This window comes from Diabrotica undecimpunctata, chromosome 1, assembly GCF_040954645.1.
Source record: "Diabrotica undecimpunctata isolate CICGRU chromosome 1, icDiaUnde3, whole genome shotgun sequence".
NCBI classification, from domain to species: Eukaryota; Metazoa; Arthropoda; class Insecta; order Coleoptera; family Chrysomelidae; genus Diabrotica; species Diabrotica undecimpunctata.
Window position 1 is genome coordinate 136,162,673 of NC_092803.1, and position 16,159 is coordinate 136,178,831.

The following is a 16,159-nucleotide window of genomic DNA, read 5'->3' on the forward strand; positions in this document are numbered from 1 at the left end:
CTTAAAATACTCAATAATGAACATTATTTTTAGTATTAGTTCATATTATCCACAGTATTAACCTCTTCTTTTATTTGGTTGTAATTTAAAATCAACTGTGGTTTCTTAGTATCCATGTCAACTTTACTTTTATTGTGCATAGACGATGATAATATTACTGACTTACCTTTACGGGGCACATAAGAGGTAATTATACAATGTTTTTGAAATCCAAATGTGCTAGATTTAACTGCTCTTGATTTACGTGGAAGAAATTCTTGAGGAATTTCTCCCTTATTATTCTTTAACGTCCCAAGCAAAGTAACTTTCTTCCCCAACAAATGTCTAGCTAACGGAATGCTGGTATAAAAATTATCGGTTGTTATGTTTCTTCTTATTTTCGTGTACTCTATGAGAGTCTTACAACGTCAAAGGCCAAATCTGATACGAAGTATGGGCCATGTGGCTGCTTACCGCAATATATCTCTAAATTGTCGGTATTAAATGTTCGAGCATCACATAACGCATACATTTTTATCCCATAGTTAGCAGGTTTATTGGGTGTATATTTTATCCAGCTAAACCTATCTCTGAAGAGATGGAGCATTTCATCAATTGTTGTATACTCTGACAAATTGTATGAGTTGTTGACAATTTTTTATAAATTTATGAAAAAACGATCTAATGGCCGACAACTTGTCTTTTTTACCTACACTCCATCTAATTTAGATAACGATTTACATCATTATATACGTCAGAGATTGAAGTTGACATAGTTGCTAAAGTATAAAAAAATCCTGAATCCATTTTAAATCAAATAGGTCACATAATTATTAATATACTCTTTACAACGACTATTTAAATTCTTACATGACATTTTTGAAATAAAACACACTAATTTTGTTCTAAAAAGAACAGATTTTATTAAATAGTTAAAAATATAAAACAAGAGGTATTCACTTTAAGATTTAAAATAATAAAGTACAAAAAGTGTCAACACCGCAACTGTCAAATAGGTGTTACCAATTTATGCCAAAATTTTACCTTCGTTCAATTACAGTTACAGTGTGTTCCGAACAAATGTTCTTGATAAAAACGCTTTATAATGCATTTATACAAATTAAATGAAACATATTATTGTGTATTTCTTTAAGTTAACATTAATAGAAACTTTTAAATATTAGTTCTACGCGTATATAATAAAATATGTCTAGTGGCTGTAATGCCAGTGTACTCGGTAAAGTGATTCTAAAAAAGAACACACCTACACCCTAAATATTTCGTGTTGGTATCATGTGACGTCACACGCTATGACGCCGATGACGTAAATCGTTAACTAAATTAGATGAAGTGTATATCCCCCGTTGTGTGTTTATCATCAAATCTCAATGAACATGCAATGAATAGGAAACGTTTATAGCTCATAACTGCTCGAACAATTTCAATTCCGGGGCCATCTCTTTCCCAAAGATTCATTACATTTGTGTGATTGTCGTGCTTTAATTATGCCAATCAAATAGGGAAGTCCAAAGGAGGCTAACAACTCACTCCTGCCTACACTCCTGCAATCTCTATTTTTTAAATATTGCGTTTTATTTATATGTTGATTTATACAAATTGGTAAAAATTTGAATTTCATCAACCATATCAATATTGATAATAGTAATAAACGCATCATTTGTTTTTTATTTAACGTGCAGTTACTTTTAATGTACAAAATGAAGCTTTTATGAAGATACAAAATGAAGAAAATAATATTTATTTTTTAAACCATCACCATACTTATAAAAAACAAAAGAATTTGCTAAAATCAATTAAACGAAAAATCGATAGAGATTCTTTAGTACTCAGCAAGGCTGATAAAGGGAATTGTGTTAACTTAGAACTAAGTCAATACATAGAGAAAGTAGAATGTTTTCTTTCAGATAACAGTTTTGGGGTTTTGAAAAAAATCCACTGAACACCTTTATTAAAAAAACAAAAGCAATGGTTAAATTGTTTATTGATACTATTACTAAATATAACAACAGAAAGTTTATTTTATTTAATCCTATACCATCTAGGTTATATGGACTTCCTAAAATCCATAAACACAATTGTCCCATAAGGCCTGTTGTAAGTTTTTGTAACACTCCAGTTTCTATATTATCAGAGTTTATTTACAACACAATTCAGTGTATCACTAATTTTAAACCCAAGTTCTCCATTACAAATTCTTTAGATCTAATAGAACTTTTGAATAGTTGAGTTATGAGTTAATGAGTTTTTATTTAGTTTCTTTTAATGTCCAATTTGTTTACTTCTGTACCAAGAGATGAAACATTACCTTTAGTATACAACCTTCTAAACAATTGCAACATACCAGCAAAAGACAAAGATGCTATCTTAACTATGCTTAAATTGTGTCTTGATCAGGACTTCTTCCAATTTAATCAAAAAATATATAAACAACCAACAGATTTAGCAATGGAATCTCCATTATCACCTTTTTTGGCTGATATTTTCTTAGACAGCTTAGAACAGAAATTTGTTCACAACAACAGCAAAATAGTGTTTTTTGGTCAAGATATGTTGATGATTGTATAGCTGTCATACAGGGAACCCAAGATGATGCTTTACAGATTCTGGATAATCTTAATAACCTCCATCGTAACATCTCTTTTACACTGGAACCAGAATCTGACAATAAGTTGAACTTCTTGGATATGACTATATCTCGTAAAAAAAATTCTCTAGAATACAATATTAACAGAAAACCTACCCAAGCAGATCATGTTATACATGAAACATCTAATCATCCAACCCAACATAAAATGGCTGCTCTCATCAGTTACATTCATAGGTTACCCAAATTTTCAATTTATAATGATAACTTTAATTTAGAACTTAATACTCTCAAGCAAATTGCTTTCAATAATGGTTATGATCCCAACACTATCCATAAGCTTTTAAATAGAGCTAAACTCAAAATTGCAGAAAAGCTTTCATATTCATCACAATGTTTTCTTTGACCTAATGCTTCAAATAACATCAGATACTTCTCCTTTACTTATATTAGCAAACATTTTCAATACAATATCTAAACTTTTTACTTCTACAATTGAAAACATCAAAATTTTCTTTTAAGTCACACAACACTTTAGGTTCCTTTTTAATCAACCACAAAGCTAGAATAAACACACTTGACAAAAGTGGTATTTATAAATTAAAATGTGATGATTGTGATGCCTCTTATGTAGGTAGAACCATTAGAAAGTTATCTACTAGAATTTCAGAACATTTAAAAAGACCAAACTCTTCAAGTTTTGGTCAACACTTATTATCCACTAAACACAATTTTAACATAAATACTGGTTCATCTATTTTACATGACATTAGTAGAAAGAAAAACTATTTGGAGTTGGATTTATTTATTGGGAGATTTGAAGATTACAAAGGAAACCATTGGAAACTCTCACTGACTAAATACTCAAATTAATTTAAATTGTACTAAATTTAAACCTATTTTTAAAAAATTTATTGCAGCTTCACCTCGTAGGGGACCCAGCTCGGCTGTTTAGACTTCCTGCACTGAGTATGCCCACTAAGAATTTATTATTATTAATTTCATACTTTGATCAACATTACTATTTTATTCTTTAATAATTTACAAAACTAGCTTGCTCAGGTTCAATTGATCTATAGTTGGCGTTAATTACACTCTTCATACCTCTGCTTAATTTTAGATATAGGTACCATCTCCATAGTTGTATATTTCAACATCTCCCACTGTGGGTCAGTTGGTTTTGAGTAATGCTTTGACATATTAATTTTATAGTTCTCCCATTGATCGTGGGTTTAACAGAACTACTTGGATTTTACCCCATTTATAAACTCTGCTTTCAATTTTTATTTTTAATTTTAGTATTTTAATTTCATAGTCAGATTTCTTCTTTTCTACAGCATTGATAGTGCTTGGTAGACCCTTTTATTATAGTCAACCACCCACACCCACTTTAATAGATTGTTTGGTATATTTCTTGCATTTATACTTTACGTCCACTTCAGTTGCTTTCAAACTAACACCTTAATTATTATAGACAGGTTTGAGTGTGAGATCTGGATTATGCAATATACTTAAAATATTCTATATAATTTCATATTTCATTAGTTGATTTCCTATAGTAGTGTCAGTTGGACCTTTGGTCAATGCTTAGTTTTATAGAATTTTGAAATGTGCACATCTCCATGATTGTGACTGCCCATCCAAGCTGTCATAGGTCACATGTTACCTTAACATTTCCGTTAAGATCGGAAGACATTCCCTCTCCTGATGCCGACCATAATGTAGCTTCGCCTATTTTAAAAATTTTTAAAGTGTTTGTCCTTGTGTAGTATAGTGTGATGTACAATTTTATTTTTATGACATTCTGTAATTGTTGGTTAGTCCAAAATTGCCGAAGTAAGTCTAAAACGTTAATCACATAAAAACATTTATCAACCATCAACTTTGAGTTTTTTATCGAAATTAATCAATTTTCTTCAGATAAAAAAAACGTTTCTTGGCTTATTTCAGATGCCCCTGAAGATGCTCTAGGAAGCGAAAGTACTTGGGCAAGATTTAATTAATAAAACAGTGCTCGATATCTGCCTTTTATTTGATAAATGTTCAAAATTTTTGCCTGTGGCATATTGTCAGCACTTTGAAGACACTAAAAATTTTAAACACATAGGATTCATAATCTGAAAAAACGAAACCACCTAAAGGAAAATAACCAGCAGATGAACGTGGACAAATCAACATGAATACAAAAAAGAGAAATTTATGATACTATTGTACGTAGTGTAATAACATAAGGTGCAGAAAACTGGGCAATAAACAAACAAAACAGGACTAGAACTACAGTAATGGATATAGATTTTATAAGACGAAGCTGTAGATTAATGAACCTGTGTAATATTAAAATTAAAATGATAAAACCAAGGATGGCACTAGAACAAGATAAACTTCCTTAAATTGATATAAACACATAAACATATCGAGGTGAAAATCAAAAATTTCAAAATGGACTAATGGTAAAAAAAGAAGAGACAGACCACAAAGATCATGGAGGATTAAAGTGAACGAGGCTATGAAAATAAGGGATCTCAGGGAAGGAGAATGAAATAATAGAGACGACTAGAGAAATTGGATGAAAAATGGGAAAGCAGCGACAGCCGTTAAGATATATAAATACTATCGCCTATGTATTAATTAAAGAAGAGAAGGGTATTATGATGTACCATTTACATTTCTAAAAATAACTATTTTTTAAATAAAAATTCAAAAATTCATCATGATTCCATACTACAACTAATTGCAGTACAACTAATACTTGTAAGAAAATAAATATTGATTTTTTTTTTACAAAAATATTTATTACAAAAAAAAGTTACAAATGGAGGTTAATATGAAGTACTGCTTCTAATCTATTTACAAAATCACACACATAATCTTCTTTTTCTGTTCCGGTACAGTCAGGGTGGGCCCACAAAGAACAGCTTAAGCGTTGAATCCAAATCTATCCTCGTTTATTTTCAGAGAATTATCCATTATAGAAGATGCATTCAGAGTCTTGGTTTTCTGGTTCTTTAGGTCAGTGGTTCCCAACCTTTTTCCCATGATCGCCCCCTTAGATAGGTTTCACCAGTTATGAATATTACAATCGCTCCCCTCCCCACCCAATTAAATTGAAACAAATAATGAATCTATACAAAAGGTAAGTATCCATATTTATTTATTTTTACATTTCGTACAATGATAAGGTTATATGTGTGTAAAAGAATTGTTAATGGCTTCCTTGGGCCTGGTGTCCCTCACATAATTTCTTTATGTCTGGCTCAATGTTGGTTAATAACAACCTCAAATCCTCTCTTTCTATTATGTCGAGCCTATTTCTTTGTCTGTTTTTCAATATACACATAGAACTAAAACCTTTGTCCAGTAGATATATTGTGGGGAATGCCAATAATAATAATTTGATTGCATTCCACAAGATTGTATACACTTCTTTTATCTGCGGCCAAAATCTTTCGTACCACACTCCCGAAACAAACTTTCAATTTCAACATCATGTCTCAAATCAATTAAGTTTTCTTGAAGAGAAGGACATACCGTTGAAACTTCCACTCTGAAAGGATTGATAAATAAAGTTAGCACTTTCAGACTAGTCAAATCTTGGAATCGGGACTGCAGATCTTCTTTCAGTGTTTGAAGGTGAAGGCAGTATGTTTGAAGATTCTCAGAATCAACACAAGAAGATTTCAAGTTGGGGAATTTGATCAGATCTCTTCTCTGCATATTTTCTTCAAAAATAGATAGTTTTTCAATGAATGTTCCTACTCCTCATTTCGCTTTGGCCATATTTATGTTCTTCCCCTGTAGTTGCAGGTTCATTTCATTTAATTTTTGAAAAATATCTGATAAGTAAGCGATGTCATTTCGCTTCTCTTGTAGTTCTATGTGGGGTCAGTAGTATTAAGAAATTCAATAACAGTATCCATGAGGCTAAAGAACCGCCTTAAGCAATTGCCTTTAGAAAGCCAGCGGACTTCCATATGTAGTAGCAATGTATTAAATATCTCATCATTTTCTTCACAAAGTGTACGAAATATTCGATCATTCTTTGGTTATTAATTTTATTTACGCATCTATGACAAGTGGAAGAGAATCGTGCAACCTCCCACTCAAATTCTTGGCAGCTAAATGCTCTCTGTGAATGACGCAGTGAACACACAAAATTCCAGGTACTGCTTGTTTCAGATGTGCAATAAATCCCCGATGGCGTCCTGTCATTGCTGCTGCACCGTCAGTAGCACAAGCGATCATATTTAATAAGGGAATCTCTTTTTCCTCAAAAAATCTCTTAACGACCTCAAATATGGAAGATCCTTTTGTATCAGTAATCGGACTTCTAACAAACAGCATTTCCTTGGCCATTTCTCCATTGTCGTCAATGAATCGGACATATGACAGCAGCAAAGCTGTGCTGTTACTCAGGGTACTCTCGTCAAGTTGCACAGTAAACTCTCTGCTTTTCAATTTGTTGCAGAGAACATCTTCGACATTCGCTCCCATTTCATCAATCCTTCTGGAGACAGTATTATTGCTGAGAGGAACTGCATCTGTTACTTGGCCGGCCTGACTGGGTCCCAACATAGTATCAACTATCTCTTTGACAGCTGGGAGGATGAGTTCTTCTCCAATTGTGTGCGGCTTGGCACTTTTTGACTCACTGAACACAATGACTGTCAGTTGAAACAAAACCACTTTATATACCACAATACAAAACTCGGGAACGAAAGACCGCGGGAACGCATTTGAAGCGACGACAACCTCGGCTGTTCGCTTTTTGTTCGAGTCAGATCGGCAGGAGCGGTACCTACTTCTTATCATTCTTATCCCACTTCTCTCTCTTTCTCTTTTGTGCGGATGATCGCACAATACGAAAGCTCGATCAAAGGAAAATGCAGAATTCGTTATAATGTATAATTATAACGATAATGTATAGAATTAAATTGTATTATGATTCATAGCTCTCTGTGACTAGAAGAGATGTTTGTGTTATTATTACCTGCATTGGTATACATATATTTACTTTTTATTATCCTATGGATATCCGATCGAAAGTATTGTATTTTTTTTTCTCTTTTATTATTTTTCTCATTTACCCATTTCTCGTTTTCCGGATGCTAAACGCTCCCCTTATCGCCCCCTTTTCTCTGTCGCCCCCCATATTGCCCTCTTCGCTCTATCGCCCCCCTGAATATCTCAAATCACCCCCCGGGGGACGATCGCCCCCAGGTTGGAAATCACTGCTTTAGGTAACTGCATGAATTGCATTAAAGATGATACATCAAAGTGGAATGATCCGTCATTGCTTATACTGAAATCATCTCTAGTAGGTTTAGGTCTTGAAGAGGGTAGTTCTAAGTTTAATTTCTTAGGAAGATGTTAAATTTTTGCCTTGTTTTGTTTTGAAGCTTCTGCTTCTTTTTATTCAGTTAATCCTCTAGATCTTTTCTATATAGAGAGTAGGTTATTCAAGAAGAAGATCCAGCGTTCTTGCTTCTATTTGACTTCTGCTTTTTTGGTGGTGGTGGTGATATCTCTTTCGGTAGGACACAAGGTTTTAACTTTTGGGAAGAACAGTATTGAAATAAATTAGAAATAGTAGACAAACAAGGAAGAGGTCATTAGTTGCTCTCGTGGTTTTAGGCCTAGAAACATAAGAACAGTGAATGTGGAATAAATGAAATCTTTACTATTTTCAAACACAAAAACATTTCTATTAACTGCTATATCCACAAATTGTACTTTAAGGTAGGGCTTGCAAAACAATTCCATTATATCAAAAACACTCAACGGTCTTTGGCTATATCTTAAAAAAGATCTTTCTTTTTGAATATAGTGAGATTTTAACAAACCCATAACAGTTTTGTATAATGGTTGGATTTTATGCGAACTATGTGGGGGTAGACATAAAATCGTAACATGGTTTTTCCTTGCTAAATTAATTACATCCATGTTCCGCTTGTGGGTTATGTTCTCGTCAAAGTAAAACAGAACTATCCACTCAGCTAAAAGTTTTCAACAATAAAAAGTTTAAACTGTTAAGTAAAAATATTTGTCTGTATCCAACCAGACGGATGGCATGATGCGAGATTCCCTGAAGGAGCACCTCTAAGAAGTTGTTTATTCATGTTCTTTCTCGTAAATATCACAAGAGGGAGAACGAAGTCACCTCCTGCACTCATAAAGGGAATAATAGTCAAGAGAGAACCCCTTTCAGACGAAATAAGCGACCCAATTTGTCTCTTCTCTTTTAAGTCTATTACATGAGGAACTTTATTTTGAACAATAGATAAAACTGTTTTGTTAACATTATATATCCTGTAAGGACGATAGTTGTGTTTTCGAAAAATGATATCGACAATGTCAGAAAACATCTCTACTTCTACTTTACAAAATCCCCTGACTCTGGCAAAAGATGTACCCATAGGTTTACGAAGTAAAAGATTCAGGTTCCTTCTCATAAAAAACTTAATAAAACCAGTGTTTGCGAGCAGATTTATCTTTAGATAGATGAGAAATATTATTGCGACCAGCAGTTGATGAACATGACTGCAGACATCTCTTTTTGTGAGCACATAGAACATGGCCTTCATCTTAAGTAAATATTTTTGCAGCTCTAGTTCAGTTAAATTGTAATTTTGCTAGAAGAGTTTTGGGGTAGTTCTGATTTTTTCATTCCATATGTTTTTTGGGGTGCTTAATCCGAATCTGGGGTTTGCGGACAAAATTTCGTGACGCAACATTAAAAAAAAAACAGAATAAACCGTTTTTTTTTCTTTTTTCGGGTTTTTTGCTTAAAACTCGAAAACTATTAACTTTTGGTAAATGATCTGTTTACAGAAATTAAAATACTTAAAATTTTCTGCAAATACCAGTATTTAGTTTTTTTTTCAGACGAATCGTTCGGTTTCTAGTGCGAGTTGAAAATTGTAAATTTTTAGCCGTTTATGCAAAACCCACTTTTTACATTTCAATATTTAATTTTTATATGCTGTCATTTGATAAATGTCACCTGGTTTTCCACACAAGTAATTAAAAATAAAAAAGGCAAAAATTATGCAAATTCAGTAGGTAGGTAGAACTCGTAACAAAATAAAACTTAAAATCTCGTTACTTATGATCAGATATTATTATGATTAAAAATTATATTATGCAAAATTTATATGAGCCGTTGTCTTTTGGAAGGCCCTGGCTGAGGTTCTTCGATAACAATGAGTCTTGGTTCTGCTTGTTCTGGAAAATAAAAGTTTAAAGTTAAGTAATTTATCAAGAAGAGATGAAGATCGCAAAATAGATTGTGAGATTAAACATACCTTCCGCATGAGGTTCTTCGATGGCATCGGGTCCTGGCTCAGGGTCTGATTGCTCCATCGTCAGCGTCGGGAGTCGTTCTCCTGGAAAATAAAAAGAGGAGAGACACATATCATATATCAAGGAGAGATGAATGACTACAAAATGACTTGTCAGATCCAACATACCTCTCTCTCTTTCTTCAGTTTCTTCTACATCTATGTCAGAGCTGTCTTCTGGGGGCTCAACATTGTTACACAGTCCTTCGCATGATGCGCATATTGGGGAACAATGGAATCCCGCCTTCCTGCATCCACAATTGCGTTGACAGCCCTTTTTACATTTACATGAAATGTACCGGAGTATTGAGTTTGGTGCAGGGTCCAAAGTAGTTGGTACTGGCACAAGACCACTACTAGTTTTTTGCCATCCCCGCTCGCTTGGGTCTTTTTGTTGCTCGTTAGGTGTGGCTTGACCGGATAATCACTGCTGCACCTGATAGTAAACTCTTAGTGAATGTTCTCGTGCAGCAAATTCAGTTGGGGGCAATGAGGAAATGTTGGTCTTATTTTTGAATGATGAAGATACGTATTGTTTATATCTTAAATCGTTTAGTTTTGTCTCTTTTTTCCATATAGAGCCGTGAGAAACATATTTCCTGCTGTGGCAATCTCATCTTGACTTGAATTAGGGTCTTTGAAAGCTTCAATTACCGATTGCAAATCTTTGTTCTTCTGCAGGACTTTAAGAAATTTCAGTTTCCCTTGATCAAACAATGCAGAAGTAGTATCACAACCACTCACACTTTATTTTAATTAACTTAAATACTAGGGACAATTAACTGAAAACCTTTCAATACAAATCTAAAAAGTGGGTTTTGCAGTCACACTGGTACAAATTGCCAATTTTCAACTTGCACTTGAGACTGAACGGTTCGTCTGTACAATAACCAAAATAGTGACATTTGTACAGAACTTTAGTTTCTGTAAACAGACCATTTACTAAAAGTTAACAGTTTTCGAGTTGCGATGTTGCGTCACGAAATTTTGTCCGCAAACCTTAGATTCAGATTTAGCACCCCAAAACACATATGACAGATCTTCTACTAGGTTTCTGTTATTTTCTTGTTGAGTTTTTGGTTTTTTGCTTCGTGGCTTCCTTTCAGCGAAGGCATTTTCGTTATCTCTTATTGGGGGGGGGGGGGGATATTATTTCAAATAGATTTTGTTTAGGGTGCTGGGATGAGGATGTATCTTGATCAAAGGTATCCATTTAAGTCTCATTGGATAGGTCGCAGCTTATCGGAGTATGCTTATTTGATTAAGAGGTAATGATTTTTCTAGACGTTTCAGCCTCAGTAAGAGAGGATTGTGTAGAGGAATTTATCGACAAAGAAGCTGATTGTTGTGCCGTAGTTTCAGTCTCAGTAGAAAAGGATTGTGTAGAAGGCATTGTCGAAAGGGGAGCTGCTGATTAGTGTATTTCCTGTAGAAAGTTTAGATGAATAGTATTTTGGGTGTTGTTTGAAGAAGTCTGATTATTTTTATTGGGACACTGAGATGCAAAATGTCCTTGCTCTTGCATAAGTGGCAATATTGCTTTTCGATGGAAAATAAAATTCGATAGTTGTTATCCTCATGGTTAATAAACATAGAATCGGGTAATTTGTCTAAGTTAGTTGGCGCTATAAAAGTGTATTTTCGGAAACTCAAGATATGCTTGAATGCTGGATTTGAAGTCGCTATCCTGAGAAAGTCAATTGGAGTTATTATATGTAACTTAAGTTTTTCAGTTGTTCTTCTATAACGCTGTGTGGAATACTTGAACATACGTTGGAAATAATCAATAGTTCATTTGGAGTTCATCATTCTGCGGGCTTAAATACGTTCTTGATTAATTACTACAATTCCATTGTCGTTTGCTAGAAACTCATCGACTGTCTGTTCACTGGTAAAGAAGATACAAATACGATCATTTATAATTTTAGAAATAAAATGTATTTTTCTGGGATCCACTTTAGAAGTTACTGTTACTGCATTAAGGTAAACTTCAATATTTTAGAGTTGGGGAGTGAGTGAAATAGAATTGCTTGTTTTTTGTTTGGAAATTTATTTGTAGGTTGATTAAGAGCTGTAGAATATAATTTTGATGGTTGGTTTACAAGTAGATTGCCAGAACTTTCCATGGTCGAAGTTCCCGCTGCTGAATCCATTTCCATGCTTGGGCTAAATAACCTGAATACAGCCCTGGTGCTTTTAATGGATCATTGCCGGAAAGACTGGTAATTAACCATACGCCAAATCGGCAAAATAGTTGTTTACTCTTGATTTGTTATAGATTAAATAGAAAAATCAAACTTACAGTTTTTAGTCCAGAAGAAGTAACACTTTTACACTGCACCTTTGTTTAAATTTTAATAATAAACAAAATTCTACATTTGAAACAAAAAATTCCTTATTTGATTCAAACTAATAAGCTAATATTAAATATCAATTATCGCTAATTGTTGATATGTTTACTGTTCGGAGGTTCAATCGAGAATCTAAACTGTTTTTATTTTCAACCCTAATATTTTGTCGATTCAATATTTTATTTTCATTTATTATATTCTATTCTTAATTAGGATTTTAAGTTGGTACAGTGTCTACCTTAACACTATACTGTAAATAAAATATCGTTAATTAAATAATTACTTCCATTTTATGTAGATTCCCTGTTAACATTTTTCCAAAGTTTCGTTTAACTAATATGTTTTTGATGTTACGCCAGAAAATAAGTCTCTATGTCATTCCCGGTGTATTTAATAAATATATTTAAAGGGTACAAATTACAAAGAAAACAGTATTACTTAATTACTCCTTATTAAATCATTAAACCCATTTTAAAAATTCTTCGTTACCGCTTGCATTTTGTCTCTTTTTTTTCTGAGTTTCACTTACGTTTTTTAAGGATTATACTTATATTTACGATAAAATTGTTTTCAAATTTTTGCTTGTAAAAAAATAATATTAAAATCGTAGTATAGAAAAACGGAAAAATATTGGATGTGATAATATGTTCAGGAAAGAACATTTCATATATTTTTCTCTGTAAGCTGCTATTTGAATAAACAGTAAATAGGACTTCTAATGAGATTTGAAACCTCCTAAAGGTATTAAAAGTAGGTGCTTTCATTTCATGAGCTTTAGAGTTAACCGGATAATCTTAACCAATTATTTCACTGTGTTATGCAATTTGAGTCAGTACATGTTATAGTCAGTAAATAATTTAGAAAAAAAAATATATTTTTTAATTTGTTAGCAATCTAATAAAAGGATTGTAGAGTAAAAGGAATTGTTTTTTGTTTTTGAGAACAAAAGAGTATTTCTAAAGTTAACGATTTTCTTCATCTTTTATTCATAAAAGAAACAAGGGAGTGTTAAAAGTCATTACAAGAGATTATTTTGTCAAACCTAATAAAACCTAATTTGCTAATAATTCCAAATAAATAATAGTTTTGTATAGTATTAGTATATAAGGAGTAACAAGAAGCAGTTTTATCTTATTCGAATGCTGTCTGCATTAATGAAGATAAGCGATTCATCATCATCATTATGATAATCATTAGCTTAATAAACCCTTTGTGAATATTTTTATGTTTATTTTATGCCATTACTATCTTTCTTGCTTCGGTTTCCCAATTGTAGATTTCAAAGGAGTCAATTGGCCTCTTAGAGCTTTTCACATTGCGACTTATAAGACCTTTTGTGTAATCTTTATCTAAACACAGTTTAACATATCTCGGGTTCTAAGTAAGCCTATATAAATAAAATGATTCCTTATGAACATTCCATTATTCAATGATTTTAATTTATTGGCATAAAAGAGATGCCTTATTTCCTGTTCATTTTGAAAAAAAAAATTGTTTTGAAATACCATAAAGAAGTTGCTTTTTGGCTGTTTTTTTTATCGCGGTATAGCTACCATATTTGGATTATGGTGAAAAATTTGGTTTTGCCTCGTAATTTAGTTACATTTGTGTTTTCCTTAATCTTTTTTTTTATTTAAAGAGATAAGGTCGCATCCACCCAAAGGTTATTAGCGACATTCCTGTAACATTTGTAATAATATTAAATTTAACATTTGTAACAATCAATCATTGTAACAATTAATTACAATTTGTGAACAATTGAACATTTGTAACAATTAATTAAGTTAAATTTTGTGTAACATATTTATACAGTTTAAGTAACCTAATAAATTGTTCGGAACTAAACTTTTGTTGAAGAGTGCTTTCAGGTTATTTGGCAAATTGTAAGACTGTGTTTGATTTTCATATTTAGGACAGTCTATCAAGAAGTGCTTTGTACTGTCTACTGTATTGCATGTTTCGCATTTTGGAGGTTTACTATTTGAGAAGTGATAGGCATGATTATACCTACAGTGTCCAAGTCGTAGACGTGTAATAATAGTTTGGCATCTTCTACTTCTGGCTTCCATGAAAAAATATCACTTTTGATGGTTCTGAGTTTCGAACTAGAATCATTCCACTCCCGATTCCACGCACTTAACACCTTATTTTTGAAATAAACTTTTAGATCGGCAGCGATACTCCGTCACTCTGTTTCTGATGTGTCACTGGTGATAGCGTTACGCGTACTAGTATCTGCTTCTTCATTCCCTTCTATGCCTATATGAGATGGTATCCATAGGAAGTGGACTCTTCTGAAATTTTCTTGAGCTTTGATTAATTCGGCCCCGATAATTTTCTCAATGAGGTGTTTAGGGTATGCATTTTGCACAGCTTTGACTGCGCTGAGAGAGTCAGAAAGGACTAGACAACAAGGAATGCTTTTAATTAATGTTAGCTTAACTGATATGTGTCACTTTCCGCTTCCGATGCCTCACTCTTAATATAATTATGGATATTTTGCTTATGGACGTGAATTTACGTTTTATTGATCTTTCCTTTAAATGGGGATAAACTTGACTGAGCATATGGGACAAAGCTGGTAGATCTGTGGTATATTCTTGAATTGTGGTTATAGGATCTGCTGACCCCGTGATATTGATTAGGAGCATGTTAAGTTGATCAACGTTTAGAGGGAAAGGTAGAGGGTGATTTTCTATGAAGTTTGTAGCAGGATCAAGTAAGAGAGAAAAGGAGCATTCAGAAGTGCTTGCTGAACAAATTTTAGCTTTTTTAGATTTTGCTTGGACTTTACTTGGTGGAAAAATGTTACATTCTTTTGAAGATGGATCTGCTTCAGGTGAAATAATTTCATCAAAGTTTCTTTTTGGTTGATTAATTGTGTGACTGCCCTTATTTGATGCATCTACTTTGTTCGGTATCTCCGGGATATTAGAAATAGACATTTGTTCACACTGAGAAGGGTTTGTGTCATTGGATGCTTACAAGGATATATTTGTTGCGCTGGATACCGATGCTTCATTGTTTTGGTTGGGGTTTAGTTGAGCTAGTGGTTCGGAGCACTGTGAAGCGATGTGTCCTGGCTTCTTGCATCTAAAGCAAACTAAATTGTCTTGAGAAATGAATATTCTATATGTCGTGTTGTCAAAATCAAGAGTAAATGACTCTGGTAGTGTTAGATTGTGAGGCCTGATATAGATTTGTCTTCGAAAACTAAGGATGTGATTGTACTCAGGCATAAAAGCACTTATTTTGAGGAAGGTCATGGGGGAGACAGAAACTATGCCAATTTTTTGTAGCTCATTGATTAGCAAGTCGTGCGGTATTGAAGGACATACGCCGGAGAGCATAAGTCGTTCCGCTGGTGTAACTAACCTTCTTGCTCTGACAATTTCACCTTGTATTTCTATTTGACCATAATTATTCATAAAATCGTCCACTATTTGTTTATTGGATAAATACATACATATGCGATTATTAGATAATCTAGAAGAGAAGATTATATTTTTCGGTTGAATTATATTTCCAAGTGGGAGAAGGTAGTCTTGAAGTTTGGTGTTTTCTAAGGCACTAAAGATAATTGCTTGGGACTTTAAAGGAAATTGCACTCTCGGCGCTGCCGAAGAGTATGACTGTGATGTGTTTATTTGATTTTGATGGTCTTGTATTGTAGAACTGTTGTGTGATTCCACGTTTAAATTCATTTTGATAAACGTTTGTGAAAAGTAAGTCCGACCCTGTACACCTGCTAAAACAGGTATATCGGTCTTTACTAAAAGCGGATATTTGCTGGTAAAACTGGATTTGTTTATTGACAACAATAACAAATAATTGCAATTTGTGGACTTTAATGCTAATTTAACTGGATATTATGTAAAGAGTTTGTA

At 33.2% G+C, this 16,159-nt stretch overlaps 1 protein-coding gene across 1 annotated transcript; it reads right to left on the reverse strand.

The window, feature by feature from the left end:
• Positions 1–6,010: 6,010 nt before the first annotated feature.
• Positions 6,011–9,943, reverse strand: LOC140435315 (zinc finger MYM-type protein 6-like). The gene is made up of 3 exons (XM_072524158.1): positions 9,886–9,943; positions 6,921–7,245; positions 6,011–6,128 (listed from the first exon to the last, which is right to left on the reverse strand). The coding sequence occupies exons 1-3, from the start codon at positions 9,941–9,943 to the stop codon at positions 6,011–6,013; spliced, it is 501 nt and encodes a 166-aa protein (XP_072380259.1).
• Positions 9,944–16,159: the final 6,216 nt, after the last annotated feature.

Coding starts and splice junctions, on each gene's coding strand:
- LOC140435315 (XM_072524158.1), bottom strand. CDS start 9,943: ATGGAGCAATCAGACCCTGAGCCAGGACCCGATGCCATCGAAGAACCT. Junction 7,246..9,885: donor CGAAGAACCTCATGCGGAAG/GTATGTTTAATC, acceptor TTCAACTGACAG/TCATTGTGTTCAGTGAGTCA. Junction 6,129..6,920: donor GAAATGGCCAAGGAAATGCT/GTTTGTTAGAAG, acceptor CAATCCTTTCAG/AGTGGAAGTTTCAACGGTAT.